Source organism: Misgurnus anguillicaudatus, chromosome 23, assembly GCF_027580225.2.
Source record: "Misgurnus anguillicaudatus chromosome 23, ASM2758022v2, whole genome shotgun sequence".
Taxonomy (NCBI): domain Eukaryota; kingdom Metazoa; phylum Chordata; class Actinopteri; order Cypriniformes; family Cobitidae; genus Misgurnus; species Misgurnus anguillicaudatus.
In genome coordinates this window covers 795660-823578 of record NC_073359.2, presented here as the reverse complement: position 1 = coordinate 823578, position 27919 = coordinate 795660, and the positions used below count along the sequence as shown (strand labels likewise).

At 36.8% G+C, this 27919-nt stretch overlaps 1 protein-coding gene across 2 annotated transcripts in view; it reads right to left on the bottom strand.

The window, feature by feature from the left end:
- Positions 1–27919, bottom strand: part of LOC141359240 (metabotropic glutamate receptor 7-like) — a 187229-nt gene that overhangs the window by 102075 nt on the left and 57235 nt on the right. For both annotated transcript variants that reach the window (XM_073861331.1, XM_073861330.1), the window contains exon 2: positions 27520–27736. In XM_073861331.1, the coding sequence (XP_073717432.1) occupies positions 27520–27736 (217 nt within the window). The remainder of the gene's footprint in view (positions 1–27519; positions 27737–27919) is intronic.

The window sequence follows — 27919 nt, the reverse complement described above, 5'->3', positions numbered from 1 at the left end:
GAAACTTTCCTACATAAAGCTGACCTACAAAACACTTCCGTGGCCAAACTGTACCTTCATAAAGACAATTTGTTATGGCAGAGCCTGTAGACTTTGTCAGCTGTGATCATCGAACCAATCTATCTTATTGGAGGGACTTTGTATTAACCTGCATGGGTTTGTTTTCCAACAAGCCAGTACGGTGCATACAAGTCGACAGTAAATTAAAGCCAGGAAAGCAAACCCTGTTATCGTTTACTCATGCTAATGTCCAGTATGACTTTCTTTTTATAGTGGTTCACAAAAGAGAAAAGTAGAAGAAAGTTCAATGCAATACAGTTTTTTAAACAGAAAGACTGAAAAAAAGACTGGGACTGGGAATAAAACATATTGACGCAATAAAGTAGTCCATACAACTTCCAATGAAACCAAATGATATGAGGACTTGAAATGTAAATTGTTCCTGCTCCATTGTAGTACAAAAGCTTATGGGTTTGATTCCCAAGGAACTCACATAATAATAAAAATGTATTTTATGCCAAATGCATAAATGTAAAAAGTTAAAATCTTCTGCTCCAACAAAGCTGTTAAATCCCAATCATATGGTTGCGTATGCGGTGCATCAAAATTCAAGTCATTACTCAAGTCACTACGTTTGCATATATGCAACAACTTTGCCATTTCAGCAAAAAGTCTTTCAACTAAATCTTGTCCACCAATCAAACCGTGTGCTGCAATATATTAAAGAAGTGTTTAGGTGGAAATGTGATGCTTAACATATTTGGAAGATCAGCTCCCAATGCAATAAAACAGGAGTTAATATCGCCTTTACTACCTATCAATACTGTACATGCCCGAATCGATCCAGAAAATGCAGATGACCAAGCTGATCGATCAACTTTGCAAGAACGGCTTGAGCACACCAAAAGAAATATAAAATCAGGAATCGGAAAAGCTGTGCTCTTTAATCAGTGAGTTATATTGTTGTTTGGGAAATGCGCCCCAGATTGTGTTTGAATATTTGGTGCATTCTTCGTAAATTACTCCCCGTCTAAATCATCCTACAACTCATATTCAGAAGTTACTGTGTGTTACTTGAAAGGGTTTGACCATCTGAGAGACAACGGAGAAGAAAAGCAAAAAGAAATAAGCTATTTGTTCTTGCTAACTTGATTTCGTCTGTTTTTATGTAGCTGGTAAATGGATGGAGATGCTGGAGTGGTGGAAAAGCTTTGTTTATCATTTCAACTTATGACATTTACTACATTTGCTTTGAGAAATGTGTCAAGCACACAATGATACCCAAGCAGTTAAACTCAGAGCAGACAACAATGCATTTTTGGATTGACTTTTTTTTTCAAATTTTGCTCGTAGTAAATAAAAATAATATTACAGTAGACATGCACATTCTCTTCTAGGTTAGTGTAACTCTTTATTTTTTGGCGATTTGACAGGTGTGTCACTGCAATATGTCATTATATTAAATTGCATCCATATATTTTTTGTTTTTGCACCTTGATCCTTTGGAAAAACAATCTTAAGTTTCTCTCTGTGATCTTACCAGAACATATAATGCACAGAATAACATTTCAACTTTAAAAAATAATTGCATTTTATGACATTAGGGGTATGAAATACTGTATTAATAAATATAAAAAACCATTTCCTTTTACAAAAAACATGCATACTTTCAGGGTTTATGCAGTAATGTGGTTATTGTTTTTAATTGCGGCTGCTTATTTACTAAATTCTGCCAGTTTACATGAGTAGTTACTTTTAAAGGCATGCAAGTTTTTTATTTTTATATAATTTAATTTTATATATACAGTACTGTTGTCAGGGGTTTTTGTCATGTGTTCTTGTATTGTTATGTTTATGTCTTTGATTTTGACATTTTCAGGTTCATGTCTTTAATTTTGACGTTTTCAGGTTCATGTCTTTTATTTTGACATTTTCAGGTTCATGTCTTTTATTTTTACGTTTTCAGGTTCATGTCTTTTATTTTTACGTTTTCAGGTTCATGGCTTTTATTTTGATGGTTTCAGGTTCATGGCTTTTATTTTGATGGTTTCAGGTTCATGTCTTTTATTTTGATATTCTGTTACAGCTATGTTTGTCTCTAGTTTCATGTGTTATGTTCCTATTGGTTCCCTGCCCCTTTGTAAGCCCTTGTCTCCATTGTCTAGTATTGGTTTTTGAATGTATTTAGGGATAATCGTGTAGTTGCTATATCTAGTTTCATGCCATGCCATGCCATGCCATACCATGCTATGCCATGCATTCTTGTTCATGTTTTGTTTATTTATTTAATTAAATCTTTCTGCAAATACAGTCGACTCTGTACCTCATCTCATGTTTGGACTACACATTGTTGTTTTATCAAAGTTTTAATGTCCATCCATATTTATTTTGACATTTTTAATAAGATACAATCAGAAAATACAGGAAATATGTACACACAATTAAAAACAATTTTCAGAACTAAATGTCTTCTTCAGGCATCAGTCAGTATTTAATGCGACGTCTCTGGGCACAAAACACATCTTATGCCTTTATTGAGGAGACTGAAGTCCTGAAGTCATTCGATTAGAATTAGATTCAATTTCATTTAGGTCCTCCTATTGCTCAAGTGGAAGGAGGGTTTACCATGAATATTTCACACTTCAGCTTTACTTTAATAGTGTTTTTAATACTACATACACATTTTCTGGTTGTATTCTAATAAAGAGACTGAGAAATGATGATATATGATCAATAAACAACACATCTAATGGTGGCCTAAGACTTTTGCACAGTACTGTATATAAGTGGCTGCCAAATCCACAAATGCAATGTAATTTCATGTAGCTGGAAAATCAATCAGTAGACCGAAGTTACAGTATGATTACGCTTACACCGCAATCCTTCACGTTTTACCATTCTCACGTTCTGTCAGCACACAACAGGCATTTCAATTATACGTCTTTGTTTGCATCACCACAAGAGAAATTGTAATGTTATAGACAATAACCAGTTAAAAGATGTTAGCGCAAACAGGGTAAACAAAGTAAATAAGCGACCAGGCTCCTGGGGGAGCTGGATTTAAAGGTGTTCCTCTTGAACTTAAAAGTCATGTTTTCACTCAACTTCAAAGCTGTGTTTAGTCTTCTCTTCTTGTTTTTATTGCGCTGAAGCGTTGAGAATGACAAAACACAGAATAAAACATTAAGCAGATCAATCCAGAGAGACTGAAATGCACTCAGTCGTTGTTTCAAAGCACTGACGCACATCCAATAGCTTACCAGACAGCTGGAAACACGGTCAAAAATGTAATGCATGCAATATTTAAATAGCCAGCGGAAGTGTAACTGGGTAATTTAACAGGGACTGGGGCGAGGCACTCATTATATGAAGGGAAATAATGTTCAATTAAAGTAATGGCGTTTGGATGATGCTTTTGTGAAGTTTGAAATATAAATCAAACTTAGTTTTGGTTTAAAACAAAACTATTTTAACCCTGCAAAAATGGCCATTTATGATAATCATTTTACAATAACATAGATGCAGTAATTATTAAGTTTTCGGTTTGGGATGAACTATCCCTTTAAGAAACTACAGTAGGAATTATGCCCAAAACGTATTATTGTTTTTGTTTCCACTTTTCTTTTCAGCAACACACTGTAGCATTATTGCCACAAGCAAGCAACTAAAATGTCAGTAGAACAAAACATGTCAGTTTGATTCTTCAAAATGAAACAGGAAATGTTCAGTCTCAGATATAAATCGTATCAAACCAAACTTTATACTCAATTTTTAGTGGCTCTCCGAAGAAAAGCAATGACCTGAGATTTTAACACGCTTAGTCCTTCAGAGTGGTTGCATTATTACGATTTTGGTTCGACCCTGGAGGTGTTGTCTGAGTCACTAAAGTGGGAACAGAAGAAGAAGACAAAAACTGGAGAGCTTTCTGCAAGCTCAGCAGAAAAGTGAAGGTGAATGTCAAAGTCTGTTCAGTAACAGAATGTTCTGAGGATGTTGCCCTGGATTCATGAAAAGAACTTTAAAATACTAAACTATTACAAAATACATTATGGGCCAGATTTACTAAACAGGGAAAATAAATGTGAGAGCACAATTCCAAGAAAGCACACTGCAAAAAATGATTTTCAAGAAAAAAAATCTTAGTATTTTTGTCTATTTTTCAGTAAAAATATCTAAAAATTCTTACATTAGGATGCTTTTTCTTGATGTGCAAAACAACCCAAGAAAATAAGTCTATTTTTAGACCAAAAATATCAAATCTAAGTGGTTTTGTGAATAAAACAAGCAAAAAATCTGCCAATGGGGTAAGCAAAAAAATCTTCAAATGCAAGAAAAATGTGCTTACCCCATTGGCAGATTGTCTTGTTTTATGCACAAAATCACTTAAATTTGATATTTTTGATTTAAAAACTAGACTTATTTTCTTGGGTCGTTTTGCTCATCAAGAAAAAGCTTCTTAATTTAAAATATAATCATAAAAGTATCAAATTAAACAAAACAATACATTCGAGAACATTCCTCGTTCCTTTTTGCATACATAATCTATTTATTGTATATGTTGACACTCAGTTACACATCATGTTCTCTTGTATTTGCACAGATTAAAGCATTGTGTTGTCAAAATGTACCCTCTTTACTTTTTTATTTTGAAATAATTTATGTTTATATACATTTCAGGAGAGGATTTTGTGTTTTCATTGTATGCATTTTATCAGTATACATTTCAAGTTTCATCCGTAACCAGTGCTAACAGTTGAGCTACTGGAACCCTACATGCACACATATATATGAATTATATGTATTGAATAATTGACGACGGGTCGTTGAATTATTCCAAAATAATGCACACTCTAGATAGTAATAGCGTTGCACCGCATGTCTGTATTATTTCTGAATAACTCAATGGACCGGAGACAATTATTTTGCTTATATTATGGTTATCACAGACAGTGCTCTGGTTGGTATTTTAAGACATGTGACAGGTCAGATGTGTTTATCGAAAAATAATGCATACCTGTTAAACATTTCTCAACCAATCAGAATAAAGCATTTAACAGCCCTGTGCAATAATACAAATAATGCATCAAGTACACACTACCACCTCCAATTTGACTAATGAACCATAATGAATTATAAACTGATATAATTATTACTGACGAATGGTATGCTTTATCATATTGTTGGTACCATTTGTTAATAAAGTCAAAAGCCAGTTATGGCATTGTGTTACAGTGATGATTTTACCCCATTATCATGGTACATTTACCACTTAAAAATGAATAAAATCTAATGGTATTATTAATATCATTAATCCACAAACTATTCATTTTTCCACATTCACATTTACCCCTGACTTCTTACTCACCCTGTCAGCTACGCAGAGAAATAAAAGAAACCTTCTTCCATTTTCTCCCAAAATTTGATGTTAATAATTTTACACATCAATCATCAAGCCCTTCATTTTCCGCTCAATTCTGTCTGACTCTGTACGGTTATGAACCCAGTTGAACCCGATAATAAAGCTGAGGCATTTGGTCAGTTTCCTTCCCAAAATAAATGACTGTGCCCTTTGTGCAAGTCACTACTCTACATTATCAATAAAGTCACAACATATAGTGAAAAAGACCAACAGAAATGTCTCAAAATGACAAATAGATTTAGACGAATTGCTACGTCACCGCACACAAGCACATGATGGACTGATTAGCAGTTACGCTGGCGACCCGTGGCTCAGAAACAAACGGGTACACTGCTGGGAGGAGTACACAGTAGGAGAGTGACTGAAATCACAGCCTATATCCGTTCATCCAGGATTCAGACTTTCTTAGCCCAACCCCTGCCGTCACTCAGCCCTCGAATAACAAACATGTCAGTCGAAAGGGCACAAATAGCATAACCTGGCATGACAGACTAATAACTAGACTGCGGTCTCTTTCATCTCCACCAACAGAGCTTTTCTTCCTCTTTCTTGTTTCTTACATTCTCAGATGCAGTGACCCCGCCAATTAGACAATTATTTGGTGTTTTGGTTTTTCTGTAGTGTATAAGACTAGAAAGCACAGTTGAAGAATAAAATGCAGATTGAAAGGTTTAGAAATCGCAAAGGACAACTGAGAAGAGAGGTTTGAGCTGTTTAACAACAATAATAAAGCATCATTCATGCCCCGAGGTAAAGCTGTGACGTAAGAGCGACCCAGCATGACTAAAAAGACAAGGATGTGAGAGGAAAACAATGTGAAACTGATACGGCGGATATAAAAATGCTTTTATTGAAGGCTTACACGGTAAGAAAAAGGTGGGATTTTCTGGGAAACAAAAGGACCCTTGTTGATTCGCTGACAGGAAAAATAGCTCCCGGAAGGAATCCGAGGAGATTTAACAACTGTCACCGGAGGATTTTAGGGGACACGGGTAAAATATTAATGTGCGCTTTGCTCGCTATCCACTAAACAAATGCTGTGTTTTCACAAGGGATGCTTTATCAGAGAGGAGAAGTCCAATACAGGAGCTGTGGGACAAAAACAAGCATACGGCGTATTAAGGGTGGGATTTTAGGACGTGCTACTGGGAATGTATCTCGTAATTTTGTTATAGGCCTATCTCGCTGACCCACATCGTCTTCAACTGTTTTCTTTTGAGGGCCAGATTATCCAAGTGACTTATTTTTAGACCTAAAACAGGACTCTGTAAAAGCATATTTTTTGGGCCTTTCCTCCTTAAAGGTTTGATTGTAAACAATTGACTATTTTGGGGGCCTACGTCCTGAGCTCTGTTATAATCCTGGAGGTAGCAATCATTCCCAATGTCTTAGTTTTAGTTATTTCAAAAGCACTAAAGTTTGCAATGATGAAACTGTCAGTTATCGTTGCAACGTCTTATAGCTGGCAAGCATTTTTTTCCAAATCTTGTGCATCATTAAATGAGTTTGTGCAAGAATGTGCAACAGCGTATCTAACAAACCATGTAGCCCAATCAACATCAAACTAAGACATTGATGAGCATTCCTGATCCTGGAGGGCCACAATCCATCCAACTATAATTAAACATATCTTAATGTCATTTCCAAGCAACCAGAAAGACTTCAATTAGATATTTCAGGTGTGTTTGATTAGGATTGGATGGCTATGGACCTCCAGAACCACGATTCCCACCTCTAAACTAAGATTTGTATTGGTCGAAAGTTGACATTTCGACTGCTCGCATTGATCATTGCAATCCTAGCAAACATTGTGCAAAAATAACCATACTGCCATACAGACAGATAGGAATTTGAGGGGGCACAGATCAAATATTAATGTACACAAATACTGCGGTAATTCAAGCAATGCATTATCAAATTAGCCAAATCCATATGTGCAATACTTTATATACAGACAAAACTTTCTTAAAGGGACAATAAGTAGGATTTAGCCCCATCTAGTGGTGAAATTGTATTTTGCATTTAAACGGATAGTGCTCTCTAGCGCCTCGCTTTTCCAAATGCGTGTTGCAACTACGGTAGCCGTTATGTACTCACTGATCTCCTTGTCTGTTTCAGCTGGTTCACGTGTTCAGAACGAAAACGCGTTGTGGAAACGCGTTGGTAAGCTAGTGCTTTTTGTCCCTCTCTGCTATTATAGTTTATCAATAAAATAGAAGCCTCCTTGTACTTACCCGTTCAATGTATGTAAAGAGAAGAAATTCTAAGCTTACAAAGAAAAGTCAGATCACTGTCAGAGGTCATTTGACACCAACGAGGACATATTTTTGAATAAAGACATTGATTTTGATTAATAAAACCCTACTTACTGTCCCTTTAAAACAACATGGGAACACATCTGCCGTTACAACCCAATGACCCACAACAAGTAAAGATGTATGAGAGGTATTGCAAGATTCATAACATTTTGTTTGTATACAAATTCATTAGTTTTCTTCACAATAACGTGCACAGATTAATTGCTATAGCACCAGAAATCCACATTAATTAAGTAATTATGGTGCATTTTGAGATTTGTGTTCCAAGTTTTAACCTACAGCAAATCACGAATGCCTCGATAAACACGACTTTATCTCAACAGCATGCTCTGACTAATCGAGAAGCTTCTCTGAACAAAAACAAGCCTCCGCAAAACATAAGGTGGACATATGCTCTCAGCGCCTTCTTAATCTTGCTTTGGTGAGGTAAAACCTCAAGCAGTCTTTCAAACGGCTCACCCACCTCCGAACGCTTCCAATTAATATTCAGCCGGCCATATTTTCATTTGTTAGGGCACAAAATCTCTCACTACCAACACAGCTTAAGGCACTCCGGGAGAACTGAAAAGGTCAAGTCCCCTACGTGAGAGGAAATAATGAATGCTGCACACTGGATATATCAACCGCAAAAAAACTAACAATTTTAAATATTTTATAAGTTCAAATATGCTATTTCCAAGCAATACAAGGTCAACCAATGCTGTGAATCTGGGACAGGATCTGCCAATCCAATTCCCATTTTTCCACCCCGTGCGTTAATGTCCAAACCTCATTCACACCGCAGTTTGGTCCCAGAAAATACCCGTAAAATTGTCAGAGACACTTCTGTGTGAATGCAAACACATCCTGTAAATGTTCTGGGATCGCTTCCAGAAAGAGGATTTAGTAACATTAGCGTAACATTTATGGAAAGCATTCTGTGTGAACAAGACGCAGAAATAATACCGAAAGGGGCATGACATAGTGAGGATGTTTCCCATCATTGCCAGTGTGAATGAACCAAAATCAAACAATCCCGGAAAAATCCCAGAAGCATTTTCCATAATGTCTGTGTGGAAAGGGCTATATACCGTTCTATCCAATAAAGTTCCCAAAAATATAACTTTAAATAAAAAATCAAGAATTTCTTCTGTTTGGTGTAGGTATTGGCCCAAAAATGACACATTGACTTCTAAAAAAAGCAAATATTACAGACAATTAAATGCGCCACACAATTGTTTTATTTTAGCACACTTTATCACACTACTTTGAATGTGGCATTACAATAAATATCATGTTGAAGCGCACTGTTCCCTCCTGTCTCCCGGCATGCACCTTGACATCAGTGCCATTAAAAGCTCATGGATCTGTCCTCAAGAACGTCTAACAGCCTAATCTATTTTACAGCCTCTTTACGGGTCTTTTCTGGGGGAATCAGGAGTCCACAACACTAGATGAAGTGCAAGTTTAAAGACAAGAGCATTGCAAATAAGAGGCACTTCAGTCATCCATTATCCATTAATGGACTTTAAAAGAGAAAAGTGAGAACTGCTCTCCTAATGGATGGGGGGGATCAGTTTCCTGTTAGATGGCCTCCATAATTTTAAGTGATTGGCTGTTGAAGTCATAGTGTGAGCAGAGGGTCAGTTTATATATTCATATGGATCATCTACTCTATGCTTTCATCAATATATTTCTGTGAAAACATTCATGACATATATTTATTTACCTTCATTTTAAATGCACATTAACATGATTTCATTGTCATTTATTAAACATTAACATGATCGTCCTATGAAATAATTTTTAGGATGACATCACAAATCTCGCCCTGGCTCTATTCTGCGCTCTCAAAAAAAAAAGGGTTCAAAGGTGTTTAAAGGTGGAGACATCACGCAAGTTACGTTGCAATGTAGGCCTACATATTGTTTTCACTTAATCAAATAAACGAACAAAATATGAAAATATATATTCCCAAATATTTTATATATTGCATGCAACATACATGTTTTTTTATTTTGTTTTAAAGCTGACATAACGCAAGACATTTTTGCCAATCTAATGTTAATCTTGCTTACATATAGAGTAGTATCTCAGCATTCATATGTCCAAAGAGTCTTTCATTTAGTCAGATTTATAAAAGAAAAAACAGCCTTTCCGATGTTTGGCATAAAAGGACGAACACTTGAAGGCGTGCGGTGGGCGGAGCTGAAGAGTTACGAGTACGCGCAGTTTTGGATACTACTTTTGGATTTACAGCCAACATAGATGGAAATCAAACTTAATTTATTTTTTTTTAAATAACCAGCCATATATTATAAATATGATCCAGATTTGGATATTTAGTCAGTAATGGACAAACAGGAACAACAGCGGCAACGATTACAGCAGGACGTCTCTATCTGGTAATTAATCCTTGCTTGTTTATCCGCTATTTTAATAAAAAAGCAACATAATCCAGTTTTTAACTGCATTTGCCCGTTTTAAAAGGTGTAAATGTTGTAAATGCAGTACAAAGTGCTGTTGTTGGTGTTATTTACATTACATGCACCTATGCGCGATTGCAAACAAAACACGTGAGATTTTGATTTACTTACGCCTGTGCTTGTGACTCTTAGACGGGGTCTTTTACAGTTATGACCACTCCAATAGTTGTAAAAAAGGGGAAAATCCGGCCTCAAACTGAGCCTTGTTTGCAAAACAATCCTCTCCGAAATGCAGCCAGGGAACCAACAAACTCATTTGCAATTACGTTGCTGTCCAGGAAAAATTAACTGCATCCACTGTTGTCTTAAGACAGGGAAAGCTAAATAAGGTTTTCTTCTCCTTACATCCAAAAACACACTTCTTTTGTCGAACTATCTTGCTAAAACAAAGTTGTCGCGTGCAGTGATACCGGTGACTTCTCCTCGACAGAGCAATGCTAATGCGCGTTCTCGCTCTCACTTGACATGCAGGGCAGGCGTGCTTTTCTGGGGGTAAAGGCCCATAATAGGAATATGGGGTCAATCAGTCGTAACGGATACCCCCTTTTTAAAAAAACTTTCCGAAACTTGTAAAAAAGGAGGCGTGAGTTTGGCTCAGAAATACTCTGTTACAAACTTAACTGCTTTTTTGACACTTTGCTTATGTTTAGCACGAGGACTACAACTCTTAAACTGTGTTAATAAGTCAGAATGCATGAAATAGCATTAAACCTCCCCTTTAAATGACCCCACCCCAACCTTCCCTGCAAATAAAGTGACAATTTCTTTACCCGCCCCAACCCGCGGGTCACTACTGACAACCACATTTTACTACCGAATAAACTCCCGCACAAAAAGTGTACTAGTTGTTGGTGAAGTATTTAAAGGTCTCTCTCTTTCGGAAAAAATAAATGCATAGAAGGGGAAAAAGTCTATGCAGAAAATGACAGAGGCATGACCGTTTGCTTTCTACTGTTGCCAGATCTTCCATGAAAAAGCAGTGAAAAGAAAAATCCCATGATAAACCGAAGTAAATCCCAATGCTTTACCTCAAAGATCAAAGTATTGGGAATGGCACCTCCCCACTTTGATAACACCAAAAACTTGATCGCTTCATGAGCCAAAGATATAAACAGTTAAGCCCAAAAAAGACACAGACATGGCAACACCGCTGAGAGAAGAAGCCGCACAAATGGATACAACACACAACGCTGGTGGGGGTTTATTGCAAAACATAACGCTGTAATATTATTTTGGTCAAATGATAACCATGCGAGACGGCAGAACGTTGCTATAGTTACCTCTGTGTCAATCATCACATTTTCAGAACGGACATGAGACGATTATTTAAGTGATTCACTCTTGTATTTTAACGCAGAAAAGTGTGCAGTGTGTATGAGGCTCTAGTCTAGCTAAATTCGGCATACGCTTGCTCTCTTAGGACCGTAGGCTTGTGAGCTAGCAAGAAGTGTGGTCTTTTAAGCTGGTTCTGAATTATTTAGAGCTCATTTGTTTTGGACTGCGCCACTGTTTTACAACGCTATTAATACTCAACAGAACCAACATCATTTCAGGGGAAAGGGCCCAAATTGAGCTAAATGGCTTAGTTTTCCTAAGGCAGAGAGTTGACAAAAGATTTCAAGATAGAAATGTCATTGCTTACAATGAGGGTTTTTTTACGGCAACTTCCATGTAACACTTTTTGGCATTAAGTGCCCTTTACTCCGAGGCAAACAATATGTCAGGGGAAAGCACATTGTTTATTGCTAGATTATGAAACCGCCAACGCTATCCCTTGTCAATTCATATGTATGTTACTAGGTGACTAATTCATATGACCACATTCATGCATTTTCGTATGATTTGCCTTGACCCCTGTGATGTTAGAGTTAGGGGTGGGGATTATTCGTTTTTATGATAATCGTACGTTTTGCATGATTAACTCATTCACCGCCAGCCTTTTTGAGAAAAGTTGTTCACCTGCATTTTTGTGATTTTAACAAAAGTTTCACAAAATTCCTTGCAGGAAAAATTATCTTCTATAAATATATAAACATACAAATTATATCAAATTAAAGAACACACCCTCTGCTTTCAAACAAACAATAAACAAACAAACAAAATGGGGAAAAAACATTTCATTATATATTTACTTTTTCCACTTAATTTAACCACTGAAATATGGATATTTCTCTTCAAAAATACCACATTTTGAGCAAAAAGCTTAAAAAATTGTGTTTTTGTAAAGGAATTTATGTTAGAGATCAGACTCAGAATGACTATCAAACATAAAGGCAGTTAAAATAAATCATTAAATCTTTTTAACTTCCGTTTTTGAAAAAATCGGTTTGTGGATAAAAAGCGGTATTACACTTTCACTTTGAAATTCGTCCAGAAAGGCATATTTATTTGTTAAATATTAACTCATAATTGACGAGATAACTCGTCAATGGCGGTGAATGAGTTAACTTCGTAAAATATGTACGAATTCTTGTGAGATCAGGCTGGAAACTGCAATAGGTTCAATCTTGGGTCTCAAAAAGATGCAAAAAGATTTACGCTTTATGCAAACTAGTAGAAAACCATTTTAATTGACCCTCTTCTAACATCAGCTGCAGAGTAATACAACTGAATAACTGGGAAGGGATTAAAGGAAAATGGCTACAAGGAAAACTCCCATGGTGCACTGCTCATGTCAAGAATTCTGTTTGAGGAAGTCAGCTCGACTGAATCTCGTCCCTGGGCTTCAGCTTCTGGTATTAATGTAGGATTTGTGGTTGCTCAGTTCCAGCAGTGTTTCTCTTTTAAAAGTGTCAGAGATCAGTCTGGGCTGCATTGTGGAACCTGCAGTTTAAAGCACTTCCCCGGGCCACAGGTATTCTCTGCTGCGCCCCTGAATACATTTGCTATTTCAATAATGCGCGTGTGAATAAAATGATTTTACGCCTGCTTAAACCCAGGCCGAACGGCTTGTTTTCGATGCACAGCATGAGTTCGACGGGGCCGGAGGTGGAAAGGAGCCGTTAAGCTGTCTTGTCGATTTACGAGGAGCAAACTAAATTGCGTAATGAAGTGGCGAGTGGACGATTAACACATTGACAATTCATAGGATGGACGAAGAGCATAACCTCACACTGAATACTCTTTGCAAGGAAGAGTAAACAGCAATTTGCGTGACAAATTTGGTTTTGCTAGCAAGCAAGTTTAAAAAAAAAACTAATAGTGAATTGAAGCTTTTTGTTAGACTGCACAGCCTTCTACTTTTTAGTTAACCAGATATGCATTGATAGCTGTGAAAAACGCATGTGACAGATTTTATTGGGCACAGTAAAGTTTTAATAGCGTAATACTGATTTATGCTATAGTGTTTGGAAATAGGGGTGAACATAAAACGTCAAATTACAAAATGTGTTTGCACAAAACTAAACTCTTTTTGTATTTCGGTATATTTTGTTGTGAACTGCAAATTATTATAGACTTTTACAAGAAGACTTTTTTTTCTCCGAAAAATCTAACCAAATTGAATAAATTTCATGCTTTATAGATAAAACTATTTGCTAATTACATAAGACAAAACAGATTTCCCTTTTAACTCTTTCCCACCATTGACGAGATATCTTGTAAATTAAGAGAATACATTTGCATAAAAAATGGGTTCCTGATCAATTTTTGTTAATTCGCAATACCGCGATTATTCACTAAATGGTGCACTTACCAAATGTATAAAAAATGAAGCCAAAATGTTATTTACTAATTTTAACTGGGTATGTTTTTATATGCGTTCCCAATCTGATGTCTAACAAAATTCCTTCACAAAAAGCAATTTGTTCAGCAAAATTTGCATTCTTAAAAAAATACCAATATTTAAGAGTTTTTTCCTGTTTGAAAGCAGAGGGTCTGTTCTTTTATTTGATATATTTGTATGTTTATATATTTTTAGAACAAAATTTTCCTGGGAGGCAAATTTTCAAAAAAAAATTTGCGGAAATGAGTTAAATAGTCTTTCTAATCTAATTCGCAAATAGATTTTTGGGCGTCCACGCCACACTGCAAAAAATTATTTTCAAGAAAAAATGTCTTAGTCTTTTTGTCTTGTTTTCAGTAAAAATATCTAAAAATTCTTAAATTAAGATGCTTTGTCTTGATATGCAAAACGATCCAAGAAAATAAGTCTAGGTTTTAGACCAAAAATAAGATTTTTTCTTGAATTTAGTGTTCAAGAAAAATGTTCAAGATATTTTTGCTTACCCCATTGGCAGATTTGTTTCCTGAAAATAATTTTTTGCAGTGCAAATGCGAATTAAATATTTTGCACACGTAGATTACATACAATGTCAATGCAAATATGCGAATAGACCAGTGCTTTCCAATTCTGGTACTCAAACACCCCCTGCAAGAAAGTTTTAGATGCCTCCTTACAAAATGGTAAACATGTATCCCTTACAAGCTGATGAGTTAAATCAGGTGTGTTAAATAAGGAAAAACACCTAAACGTTCTGCGAGGAGGATTGGGAAGCACTGGAATAGACTTTCAGGAGGCAATGTGAATGATGGGTTGCTGCGAAAAAAAAAACACACGCTATTCGCCTCAAACGTGCCCTCATGCAAATTTAAAATATTTGCATGACAAAAATTTAGAGCGAGAATTGCGATGCTACACACCATAAGACAACAAATGTATTTTTTCAGTGTACAGACGTGTAGCTGTTTACATGCTACAGATGGATAATGGTTGAAAATCACAGCCTCCGACCTCCATCTTGTCTGCAAGTCAATAGTATTGTGTATCTGGGCGACTAAACTCTGCATATAATTCATTAATCAGCCGTTCAGTTTATAACTGTCGAAGAAGCCCTTAAACAAACCCCTATTGATCGGGGCGACACTCCTATAACAATTTTGGCAAAGGTTAAGTTACATCTCATTAGTCCGTCATTACCATCTCCTATTCAACAGTCTGATATTCTTTGGTCTCTTTTGTAGACAGAAAAACAATAAGTTTCCATAGGTTCTTTGTCTGTCTATCAGGCATGTTGAGTTGTAAAGTTTTAATATAATATAGCAAAGAGGCAAAGAAATCTCTGCATGTACAATTTGTACGCCAGTGGCGCTCATGGCAGGGCAGAGCTACAGAAGCGAGATGAATAATGTATTGGCGAAAGGGCTCGCTGTGTGAAAAGCTTTCATTGATATGTTACCGCTGCGTTCCCAGCCTGAGAAGAACAGGAGAGAGACATCTTAATAACAGCTTTACCCATTCAACTCTTCACTCTACAGGGCACTAAATTGTTACCTGAGCTTAAGTCGGGTCTAGTGAGTGACTAGCTAATACCCATCTGCTTTAACTTTCCTTTGATCCGCCGCTATTATGAGACCGGAGCTTGAAATCGAGTGCAGATGATCACAAACAAGCAATGAAGGGCAACCATCTCAACACACTTAGGAACAGCAAGATCTTTTCAGCCTTTAATGGTGCAATTAAGTCATGTCAGGATTTATGTATTTATGAGATGAGTGCACATGAATGCCGCCACAAACTCACAGTAATCTTTTGTGATTTTCTTCAGGCTCCATTTCCAATCTGAGGCGTGTCAGTTGCATGAGCAAATACGTACTGCTAATATACATCTTATGAAATATCTTCTTTACAGTACTCACTTTAATAGCACCACATATTAGAGATGCAACAGTATAAAATTTTCCAAACGATTATTCAGACTGATATCGTAAAATGTAATCTTCAGAATTTAGTTAATGCAAGTTATTCGTTTATATAATGACCATTCATATTGAACATTAAACTTGTGATGCTTCTTAATATTTTCTATACACAGAGCTTCATTGCATTTTCCTGTTCTCTTTTGATTGACAGGATATATCACCCATGACTTGGCTGTTTTTAACTTTCCCCACTATCGATTATTATCCACTAGATTTCTTTCCAATTTTAAAAAAACTGAAGCCAAATTTATCAAATTTATTTTTTTTACCATTTGTTTAATAATGCGATATTGTAAAACTGTGAAAGATACTATAGAAATAAACATTTAAAATGGGAAAAAATGTTGACAGTACTTGTTTAGCCAGCTTATAAATTAATAGCTTTCAACTACATTTCCCATAATTCTCTGTGCAATGCAAAAAATATGTAATAAATAAATCATCAGTTACCTGTGGCTTTATTTTGTACTAGTACAGAAGGTTAAAGTTTCTGTATTTGTCAGTATGATGAATGAATAAATAAAATTTTCATTTACAAGTTAATATTTTTTCTCCATCAAAACCACCTGCGCATGTAGGGGTGGGCGATAAACCGGTAGAGATTTTGGACTATCGTTTCTATCGAGGTTACACGCCCACGTCACGCTCCTGTGCCCGAAAACGTAACATTTGTACACATATTTAAGCACTGCAGTTTTAAAACAAGTTATTTTAAGCCATTGAAACACAAACAACAGATCTGTATGCGTGCATTCTTTCTGTGTGTCAGGAGTGGACAAGTCGCGCAACCGCTGCTCATTAAGCTCGTGAGCATTAAATACACATATGCGTCAAAATTCCCGTCTTTGCTCCTCATACACACGACCAGTTAGGTCTTAAGAGAAAATAAACAGCTAAAAGAGGAAGCGCATGTGTTACAGTGTATAGAATCTGGACTTTGGTCTAAAAGGGGAAGTTACCTAATTTTGCTCCTATCTGTCACTCGTGTTAATCAAACAGCATTGAGAGAAAATCTCTCACTGCTCCTGATTAAATCACTTTTCTACCTTAAATAAAAATATATATAGGCCTATACATACATGCATAATTATTTATTATCATTGTGTGTCCGAATCCACAGTTGCTAATTTAACGACAGGAAAAATGGTTTGTGCGCCTAGCACACAGTCTAAAAGGGTTGTTCCTATTCTCGTAATGAGTAATGGGTGTGTTTTTGGGTATACCGTGCAATAAACCAATGAGAGTCTCATCTTTAAATTACCAAAACCTTATTTCGCCATTGAATTTAGACTTTACACCCAATTTTTAGTTGCCTCGAAACAGCATCGCGCCAACAATGCCCCTGAACACACCTCATTTTTAAAAACCAGAACGCCCATGGGCGCACAAATGGGCACAAATGCATTTGCTGTTTAAACAACTCTGCATTGTGCCGGGTATATGATAGGGCCCCAAGTCTTAGTTCTAGATTAAAAATAGAGCGTAATGGTTTTTGGTAGACTAAGAGGAACCAATCCTAAAAGTTTTGGAGGAAAAGACACCGGAAAATGACGGTGAATGATGGGAATGATTCTAATTGTTGGATCAAAACGGTGGACTTTTTTAAAAATTGTGGTCTACTTAGCAATGCTTAGATCTAATCCAGACCACAGACACTCGCTTATCCATTGTGGATGCAGTAAATGAGACAAATGTCAACAAATATTGATCAAACTTTAAGAGTGCACCTTAGAGGCAAAGGTTTGTCATTTAGCAGCAAGCGCCATCTGATAGAGGCCCACAAACATTTATCAGTGAAAGTTCTTCTATTTCCTGCAACTATGAAGGTGAAATAACAAAACAGACATTTTCTGACATTTCAGATACAAAATATTAGTCAAGTGCACGTCAAAATTGAAAAATTGTTAAAGCTGGCCTCGTTGACAGTGAATCCATTTCTTGGGCACAAACTGTGCAGGCTTAGAACTTATGGATTTAAAATTTCTATTCTAAAATCTACATTTTGGGCTATGCTGACTAATTCACTGTCATCCATGAATGATTCCCGATTAAGCAGATGCTAAATAGAAATAGCAGATCCCGATATTGGTCCTCTCAGCCGAAAACTGCCTACTTCATTTCTAATGATGTTATTATAAAAGTGAAGTTTCAACCAAATCAGCACTACAGTATTTGACTGGTTGAATTAACATTGTGCTATTACCAAAGGAAATTAGACATTTTAGAGCGTTCGCAGCAACCGTATAATTTATCATACAGTAGACAAGAGCTTTATAATGGGGCGTATATCCAGACTCATGGTGTACTCAAGCAAATTACCATACAGTACTTGTATGAATCGAATCAAGTGCTGTAGTGGAGTGATGTTGTATAGTCTCAGTAAATAATACCAGATTTTGATAATCTGCATTCTTCTGCCTATTTGCATGATAAAAAAATGTGCAACATCCCAATTAAACCCTGTACTAATCATCGGGGTGTGTTCGCACTTACAGATAATCATGTGCTATTTTTCACTGCTTGAAATTTTCCAAATAGCCTGGCAGATGTTTAATGCAACTCACGATGCCAGAAGTGATAGCTTAGCATTAACACTAAAATGTACACTCATCTATTTAATGCATCCGCAGACTAAATGTTAGCACAACGTAATGTGACAGAGGTTGTGCCAAATTAGGTGCAGAACTTACTAGATGGCGTATTTATACAGATTCAGCAACTGTTGACCAATCTCAGTATTGAACATTATCTCAAAGTCAATGAGACGGAAACAAGCTGTCATTTAGGTGCCAATAATTGACAAATCATTTAAAGCGAGTTCAGGCGTATTGGTTTTGTACTTCAAAGCATCTGTTTTGCAGTGGTCTCTGAGCCGTACTACTAATGGCAACATTATCTGTTTTGCTGCAGTTAATGGATCAAAGGTCTCAACCAAATCCCTTTGAGGCCGCAAGTGATCATTTTCACAGATTCGAATTAGGTTTCATTCTTCTAAGCCTTCAAAAGAATTTGAAGAAATAGGGGAGGATGATAGAGACATAGCCCAATTTCTTTTTTCCCTGTTTCCAGGGTTGATGTAAATGAACAGAACTTGAATTAAAGATGTGATTTATCTCAGTAGCTTTCACAGAAGGATCCCTACTGACATACTGAACCTTCAAATGCATTGCTGAAAACTTTATGGACAAATGTGATGATGCTGCGTTGAATTTCCAATTAAATATCTTTAACTTGGTACCTGGAGAAGTGAAATCGTGAGCCTAATGAAGTGCATCATTGAAAATTGCTTAAATTAAGCCGCACGATGTGAAAGGAACATGTTTGCAAACCCCTTCTTGAATATGTGACTCTGGACCACAAACCAGTCATAAGGGTAAACTTTTTAAAATTGAGATTTAAAAAAAATATATTAGGATAGGACAATATTTGGCCAAGATTTGGCCCAACTATTTGAATCTTGATACCAGCTGCATTTCAGGCCTCAAAATCGCGTCTACCGTGTCTAGTTCGCCGCTTGAACATTTTGAATGCATTCGCGCGTCTAGAGCGAAATAGATATGTGGAAAAAGAAAGAATTTGATGAGCGTCACAGGGGCGAAATCTGCTTCTTGCTACATGTTGAATGAGTGACTCCGGGCGGGGCTGCCGCCACACCAGCAAGCAGGCTCCTGATTGGTTAAAATCTGCCAAAGTTCAAAATTTTAACTCTGGCGTCAGCCACAATTTTTTGTCAAACACAAAATGCACAAAAAGCACCATTCGCACGTATCGCACCGTGCTAAACGCCTCATCCGATTACTGTAAAAACACTCAGGAAAGTGTCATTGGCAGGAAAATTGATGAAATAAATTGTCAATGGCAGGGATAGAGTTAAAGTTGTCCAAATAAAGTCTTTCGCAACTGAATCCACTTACAAAAATACTTGCCAGCTTTTTTAACTTGATTGCTTTGGTTCCTATGATACTTCTGCTTTGATTATCAGTCGTTGAACTGGTTGTGATATTTGTCCGACCACTCCCCCACTGTCATTGGATGGTCAAGTGAAAACTGAGATTGGTGAGCCCAAAGTTGAACAGTTTTTAACTCTTGGCGCTCAGCGTGGAAAAAAATGCCAAGCATAACCCGCCAGCTGCTGGCATTTTTGAAAAGCGCCATGCTTTAATTGAAAACACTCTGTTGAACGCTTTCCCAAAATATCTTCAATGGAACATGATCTTTCCATAATATCCTGATTTTAGGCATAAAAAAGATAATTTTGACCCATACAATGTATTGATGGCTACTGCTACAAATGTGCCCATGTGACATACAGTAAGATATTAGTTTGAAGCTCAAACTTTCATGTTACACAACACCAATCTAAGAAAAGTTTGACTATACCCAAACCACAAAGAGCCGCTTGCCGAATCAACTTTCAATATGAATAGACCCGTCACCTATCCTTGCACGCCCACTCAGACTGCAGTGTGTATCTGAGCTAGACCATCTGAATGCTCCAACTACTAAAAAAACAAATCACAACCCTGACCGGATCTTCTGCAATTTTAATGAGAGATCAGATAACACTAGAAGTCGCTCCACTGCAATATTAATGACTGGTCATCCTTTGGGATGTCCCTTTTTTCTGTATGATTTCTTTAAAAAAAAAACACACACACACAAAATCAACCCTCAATGTACTTCTGAATCAGATGAAGTTCAAAAGGAATTGTCAAGATAACTCATAAAATGTTAAGGTCATACATACAATATTTACAAACACACAACACGCAGTAATGATCAATAATTGTGATTTATTGAAACATATTAAATATAAATATACCTTGCACTTGATGCTAGCACACTGTGTTAGAATTGACAGCCAAAGAAAAAGTGTAAAAACAACAATTTTTGCTTCAGGTTCTAAAGGGTTAAATAGACAATACTGGGAAACCTCTAATGGGTCATACACACCAAACGCAAAACTTTCAACAATTTAGGGAAAATTTAACAATTTGTAAAAGTAGATTACATACTGTACAAAGTCAATGCAAAGATGCAAATAGATACGAATTTGCATGGTGTGATGTGAATAGCACAAATCGGGCGGTGCAATTGCCGCAAACATGTGCTATTTGCCTCAAATGTCTTCCTCGCAAAGTGAAAAATACAACTTGAGTGAAAAATTCACCTGACTCATGGTTAAATCCAGCGAGTAATAATGAGGAGCATCACAATGTGAATACAGGCTTCGTGTTTAGTGTGTCCACCCCATTAGTATTGCATACATGCACGATAAAGGGCCGTTCACATTATAACGATAACTATAACGTTAACTATAACAATAAATACATTTGCGTTCACATCATAACGATAACTTGCTAATTTGCTCACACGCGCGGCATTCGTGCAAATCACTTGCCATTAAAGGTGCAGTGTGTTATTTTTAGAAGGATCTCTTGACAGAAATGCAAAATAATATTTAAAACTATATTATCAGGGGTTTATAAAGACCTTTATAATGAACCTTTATGTGTTTATTGCCTTAGAATGAGACGTTTTTATCTACATACACAGAGGGTCCCCTTACATGGAAGCCGCCATTTTGAGCAGCCATGTTTCTACAGAAGCCCTTAACATACAAACTTTTTTACTAAGTTGTCTCTAACGATGACATGTTTGTCCGGTGGCGGCTACCGTAGCTTCTTTATGGGTTTCAAAAGCAAGAGGTGAGCTGTGGACTGAGCCGTTGGTTGCAATTCACAACCTCACCACTAGATGCCGCTAAAATTTACACACTGCACCTTTAATGGCTTTAACTAATATTGGATGTTTCTTGTAATAAAAACTGTTGCAAATGTTGCAAAAGTGTCACTGAATATGTAAATATGCATTGCATTAACCAGCAGATGAATTCAACACACTGCGTTTCGCGTAACTCTAAACAGTGTATCTAGTTTGTGTAATAATATCTTACCTTTTGGCGTAGTCAGTGCGGGAGGAAAAAAGCATTACCTAGTGAATTTCAAAGCAACTGCATCAGCATTCGCCATTTGTTGTGCGCGTGCACTTGAAGTTCAAATAGATTTGATTGGCTGTGAAAAAAATCGCTCATAAAGTGATCCCAACAATATCGTTCAATGTATCAATGTATTATCACTCCGCAATTCTCTTTAATGCAAAACGATTTTCAAAACTATATTTTTTATAGTTATCGTTATGTGAACGGCCCTTTAGCCTTTAAAACAGCGGTGCATTTCTTACATTAGGTTACTCTATCTACAGTACACTCCACACAGATACCCTTAATTCAATAAATGTTTAAAACAACACGAGCACTGCTACCCATAACCATGAGCAACCATAAAAATCATCTCGAGTACACTTAACACTTTGAAATGCTCTCAGAAGCATCTTCCCCTCTGGTGGGCAGAAGTTCAGTGACCACAATTAATTCAAATCAAAGGTAACACATTAAAGTCTTCACAGTAGGGTTATACGTACACTAAGACAGCTTAGAGTAATCACGGCAAACTTATCTGGCATTATACAGAACTGCGTCCTCATCCGTATGAAAACACATTCCCGCTATCACCAACAGGATAAGCACTATGCCACTAATGAATGTCAAAGCAATACGAGCGGTACACATCAACAAACTGGCACTTATACACTATACAGGATAATCAAATACACAAATTATGAACATTAATAACAGCCTTCTCTCCTCTGATCCCGAGTGGACCGAAATGGCTTCACAAATAAACACTGAAAATGAATATGCCACGCTGGGCGCCAAAGCTAATACAGAAGCTGGCATGTGAGGCCACAGCACTGTTTAATTGGGAGTAGTTGTCCTAATGTTAGTGTTTGACAAATATTAACACAAGATGAAATGAAAATCATATTTGATTGTTTCTACAAGGTTCATTTTGAGCATCCATGATCACATTCTTCACCCCATTCTTATCATTTGCATATAAACAGCACGAAGTGTGAAAAGTTGTGCAATACATATGCAAAATTCCAGTTTTGCGCGTGCCAGTCATTCCCATTTACTTAATGCACTGCATTTTTTCATGTTGTTTCAAGTCTCACGGCGGGCAGGATTACAACTGTGGTGCCCTTGAGCAACACACCTTACCCTAATTGGTCCCCGGATTGGCATTAGCATTAGAACAACTTTTTGTTGCATAATATGAAATCTTAAAGCAAATCCCAAATCAAACCCCAAACCCAAGTGACAATGGATTAAAAAACAGAAGAAAAAAACAATACATAAATGAGACAAAAAGATGCACTGTATTAAGTAAACGGGAAGGACTGGCGTTATAATATGTAGCCAAATTGTAATTTTTGCGTATGTTTTGCATGACTTTTCACGTTGCGTGCTATTTATATGCCCTTCATAAGAATGTCTTGGTTTCTGCTACTTCTGTTTATGCATTGAATAGCATGTTGATTATACTTAAAACAATCCTAATTTATACTTAAGGGCACCAATAATGATTTAACTTTTGTTTATGGTATTTGACGACAATCAAAATAATATGAATAATAGAAAAGCTTTAATGCTATTTAAACATTCTTCTTTAAAAAGTGCTCAAGAATAACAAAAGAAGAAAATAATATACAACATTTACGCACATTCCCCTTTTTGAATGCTATTATATTTCTCTTATAGGACTCCTGAGGATTGGTAAAAATGGTGATTTGCTTTTTGTGTGAGCAAAAGCAAAAATGTGTTTAATTCACACAGGATTAAAGTCACAAGTGCGTTTGCGAAATTCAAGTTTACGGAAACAAGTTTCCCTCTTTAGCGAAAACTAGTCACATCTGAAGAGGTCTTAAGATGAGAAATGCCTGAAGGAAAGAGGTAGACACAGATAGTATAACAGGGTAGATGTGAGAGACGTAGGTGTGCCGTGATTGCTGAGATGAATCTGTCATTAGGAGTGTGACGGAAAAGCAACGACGTAATAAATCTGGATTAGATCCTGCAGTCAAAGTGCCTGTGAACCGTGCTTGGGAGACTCTGAACATGACATATATGGCATGTTATGCAGTAAATGATTTGGCAAACAGTAATAACTCATTATTAAATCATATGAAATAATAAATCAATTTAAAACGTTCTTTAACTAAGGTTGCTTTCACAGCCAGCTAGCTCTATAAACAAACCGAACAGAAGAACCCGAATCAACTGAACCCATACCCCTTTATTGTAACCCCTGCAGTCATATTAAAATTATGCATTTGACCCCTCGCTCTAATGCTGCTCTGCTCCTACATACAACATTGCAATTCCACCCCAGTTTCACGAAATTTCATTATATAGTCACGTAATTTATTGATTTTTTGTGATATTATCACGAATTTCCGTGTTTTTTTGTGATCGTATAACGAATTCCTGTTTTCGTGTAATTATCAGATATTGGTTACTCAACTGTGTAATCTCACGAAAAAATTATAAAAAAATTATGTGACTATATCACGAAACTTTGTGAGACTGGATAGCAATACGATACCATTTAAAGCGTAACTTTAAAGTCAACACAACTAAGTTGTGGATGTACACAAAAGATATGGTCAACTTGTATCCCTGCCAACATAACCTAAAATATGTTTCTCCAGGTACATATCGCTGCATTCACTGGAGGCGTTTGGTTCTGTCCGTTTTGATGCAGGATTTTTACTAAGTTAGTTACGAAGCAGACACATACACATTATGTTAAAATGTATTTAAAATTTATAATATATCAAATAAAAGACCCTCTGCTTTGAACTGTTTGCCCTAAGGGGTTGCTTCTTGGTTTAATAAGTTGGGTACGAGTGCCACCTGGTGGATAGAAATAGGGATTGCCGGAAAAACTTGCCAATTAAGAGAGAACGTTTCCTTGCCAATGACGAGTTAATTCGTCAATGGCAGGGAAAGAGTTAAAGCTCACATATCACACAGTGTTTTTGCTTATCTCATGTTAATCTTGAGTACCAACAGAATAGTATTACATCCTTCATATCTCCAAAAAGACTTTAGTTATATCAGATTTACAAAAGACAGATGAGCTGTTCAGCTACTTTTCCGAATAAACCAGAATAAACCAGACGTACCGTGTCATGAGCAAGCAACACACACAAAACATTTTCTATTTCATGTTGTTTGCACCGACATTTGATGCAGTTTTACTTACCGCCTGCGACTCATGATCCCGTTGGGACCGCACCATTTCAACAAAATCCAGCGTTAAACAAACACACACGCAAAACTCCGCTGCTACCCCGGATAAACAAACTATATCCATTTTTTCCATCATGCTTGGTTAATTGGGAAACTGAACAAGCGTAAATGTCCTTCACAAACAACAACATTATCTAGTGAAGTTGATTTCGCATCAGCTCCAGGTTGGTGTGTTCGTGCGCTATTCCGGGTGAAATGCCCATATAAGGACTTCCACTGTACTTCCTGCACTGAAATTGCACATAAAAGAAAAAGAGTATGATTTATACGTATACATCTTTTACGTTCGAAGCTTTCAGAAACTTGTATGAACCCTGGCGAAGTGCATTCGGCACAGAAATAATTTGTCACCCGTCCAACTACTTTTTTGACACTTTGTCAATGTTTAGCATGAGGAATCAGTGTTAATAAGTCAGAATGCATGAAATAGCTTTAAGACCCCGCTTTAATTTAGGACAAACAAGGACTGTCATACTTGACCAACCCTCAACAAGCAATTTCTCATAGCCTTCCTATTCCCATTTAAAGGAGGGGTGCATGATCTCTGAAAGACATTAGAAATCACCTAAACAAACCGACCCCTACCCCAATAGAATCTGGACCTTCTTTTGATAGACCCGCCCCACACATACACCCAGGCAATAATGTTGGTTAGTAGACATGCACCTTACTGCTACAAGTGTGTTTTGGTACTCAGCCCGACTCACTTTTCCAAAGTGTTTTTCAAAAATCATGCACCCCGCCTTTAATAGAAGCTATTGTAATCTGTGTTTGTCTGAGCATCTGGTTAATGCATCATCTTCGCTACTGAGTGTTAATTCTGATTCTTGAGCTAATTTTGTTTCTGAAAAATGGCTGCGAAAGTACTGCACAAAAACGTGTAAAGTATGGAGAGGTCAAATAATGTGCTAAATGTTGCTAATGTAAGCTCTACAGCACCCAACAGCTTGTGGAGACAGTTTGTTCACCTCAACACCATAGTGGGTGCAATTAACAGAATGTACTGATCTTTGTACCGGTCTCTAAAGCTGTTGAATCTGAGGAGATTTCGTATGTGAGAATTTATATTGCTTGATTCGATAGTTTTCTAGTTAATAATTCATTATAAACAACAAGCTATAAAATTACTGCTGTCAATTTTTCATAAATTCCCTCCAACAATATTTTTGCACCCAGAATGATGTTCATTATTAAATAATTACATAACATATTTAGACAAAGCATTGCAGGGCACTTTATCAACCACAACCGTAAAAGTCGACACACAACGGCATTTACACCCCATTTTACTTCATAATCAAATGTATTTTATGGCCTTCAATTAGAAATAAATGCAGGTCAAGACTTACGCATTGAATAGTTCCACAATGAACTTGTAAAATCGGTCATATTGCCTAGTAAGTGTGTATCAATTAAAGTGCACTTATTTTATTGCTAAAAAACAATATTATTTAGTGTATTTGGTATAATACAATGTTTTCGTGTGGTTTATGGTTAAATACACAGCTAATCTCTACGTTGTGATTGGCCTGAATACATCAGCAGGAAATGTGACGCTCCTTAACATGTTTGAAAGATTCGCTCAGGAGTTAGCGAGAGGACTTATCATAATGTCGATCTAACATGATAACTTGCGTCATTGTTTACTTTGGGGTTTGTACTTTTTGCATATCATTAACATGTACTTATACACACTTACACACCAAAGGAAATTTAAAAACGTGAATCGGACAATAGGTGCTCTTTAATATTTAAGTACCAGCTAAGAATTTTTTTTTTTTTTTTTTGATAGAGAACAAACTACCAAACCAAGAAATGTAGCCATATATCATTTATATATGTATTTTTTAATACTTAAAAAAAATTAAGAAATCTATTTGGTTATCTGTAACAATTATACGTTGATATACTGTTAAGTCGGTCCCATTAAGCAACCCAAATTACCCATCATGTCAGGTTACATCTTACAATCTAATTTGTGCCCTAAAAGGTAGAAGTCAAGTTTCAGTAATTGGCTTTTCTCCTTAATGAGTAAGACGCTTTGAATTAATGTCCTTTCCTCGGGGGCGCATGCACACTTTGTTTGAGTGAGTATGTGTATTGTTTTGCAATCGACAAAGAGACGCAACATTTCCAGCGTCGACAGCTATTGGAATTGTTTACACATTCATTTATTTGATAAGTGGCTTTCAGTGTAGCTTTTTGTTTGGGTAAACACTGCAAATTCCTCATTGAAAGTTTGCAGATGTCTCTAGTAATCAACTTCGTTTTGCAGAGATGAATGAAAAATCCAAACGTTTCTCAGCGAATGGGACTTGTTTTGGAAAATATAATGAGAGGTTGTTATTAGTGCAAATCCTTTAATGCACAAAGACTGCAAACGGCATTGTTTAGGCTCACCTGCTTCTCTTGAAATCTGCATAAAGGCCTCGACTCCTTTCTCGCCGTAAGATCCCTCGGAAGCCACCGTAGATACGTAGTTCCATCCCATCGCTTTCACTATGTCCACCATGGCCTGTGCCTGGAAAGAGTCAGGAGGAACCACTCGAGAGAAGAAATCGTACCGTCGATCATCACTCAGTTCCGGGGCGGTGGAAGCGTAGCTGATCTGTGGAATCTGAAACCGGACGAAAAAAAAGTGGTGGTTAGATTCACTGCTGCGCTCGGAAAACTGGGTCGGTCCAATCTGTATTTCTGTCAACGCTTATAATGGAAAATGATAGAGCATTCCCCCGCTGTGATTCTGTGATTGAATGTAACTTATTTCAACTTTCATAGGCAGTTGTATTTGCCAGCCAGC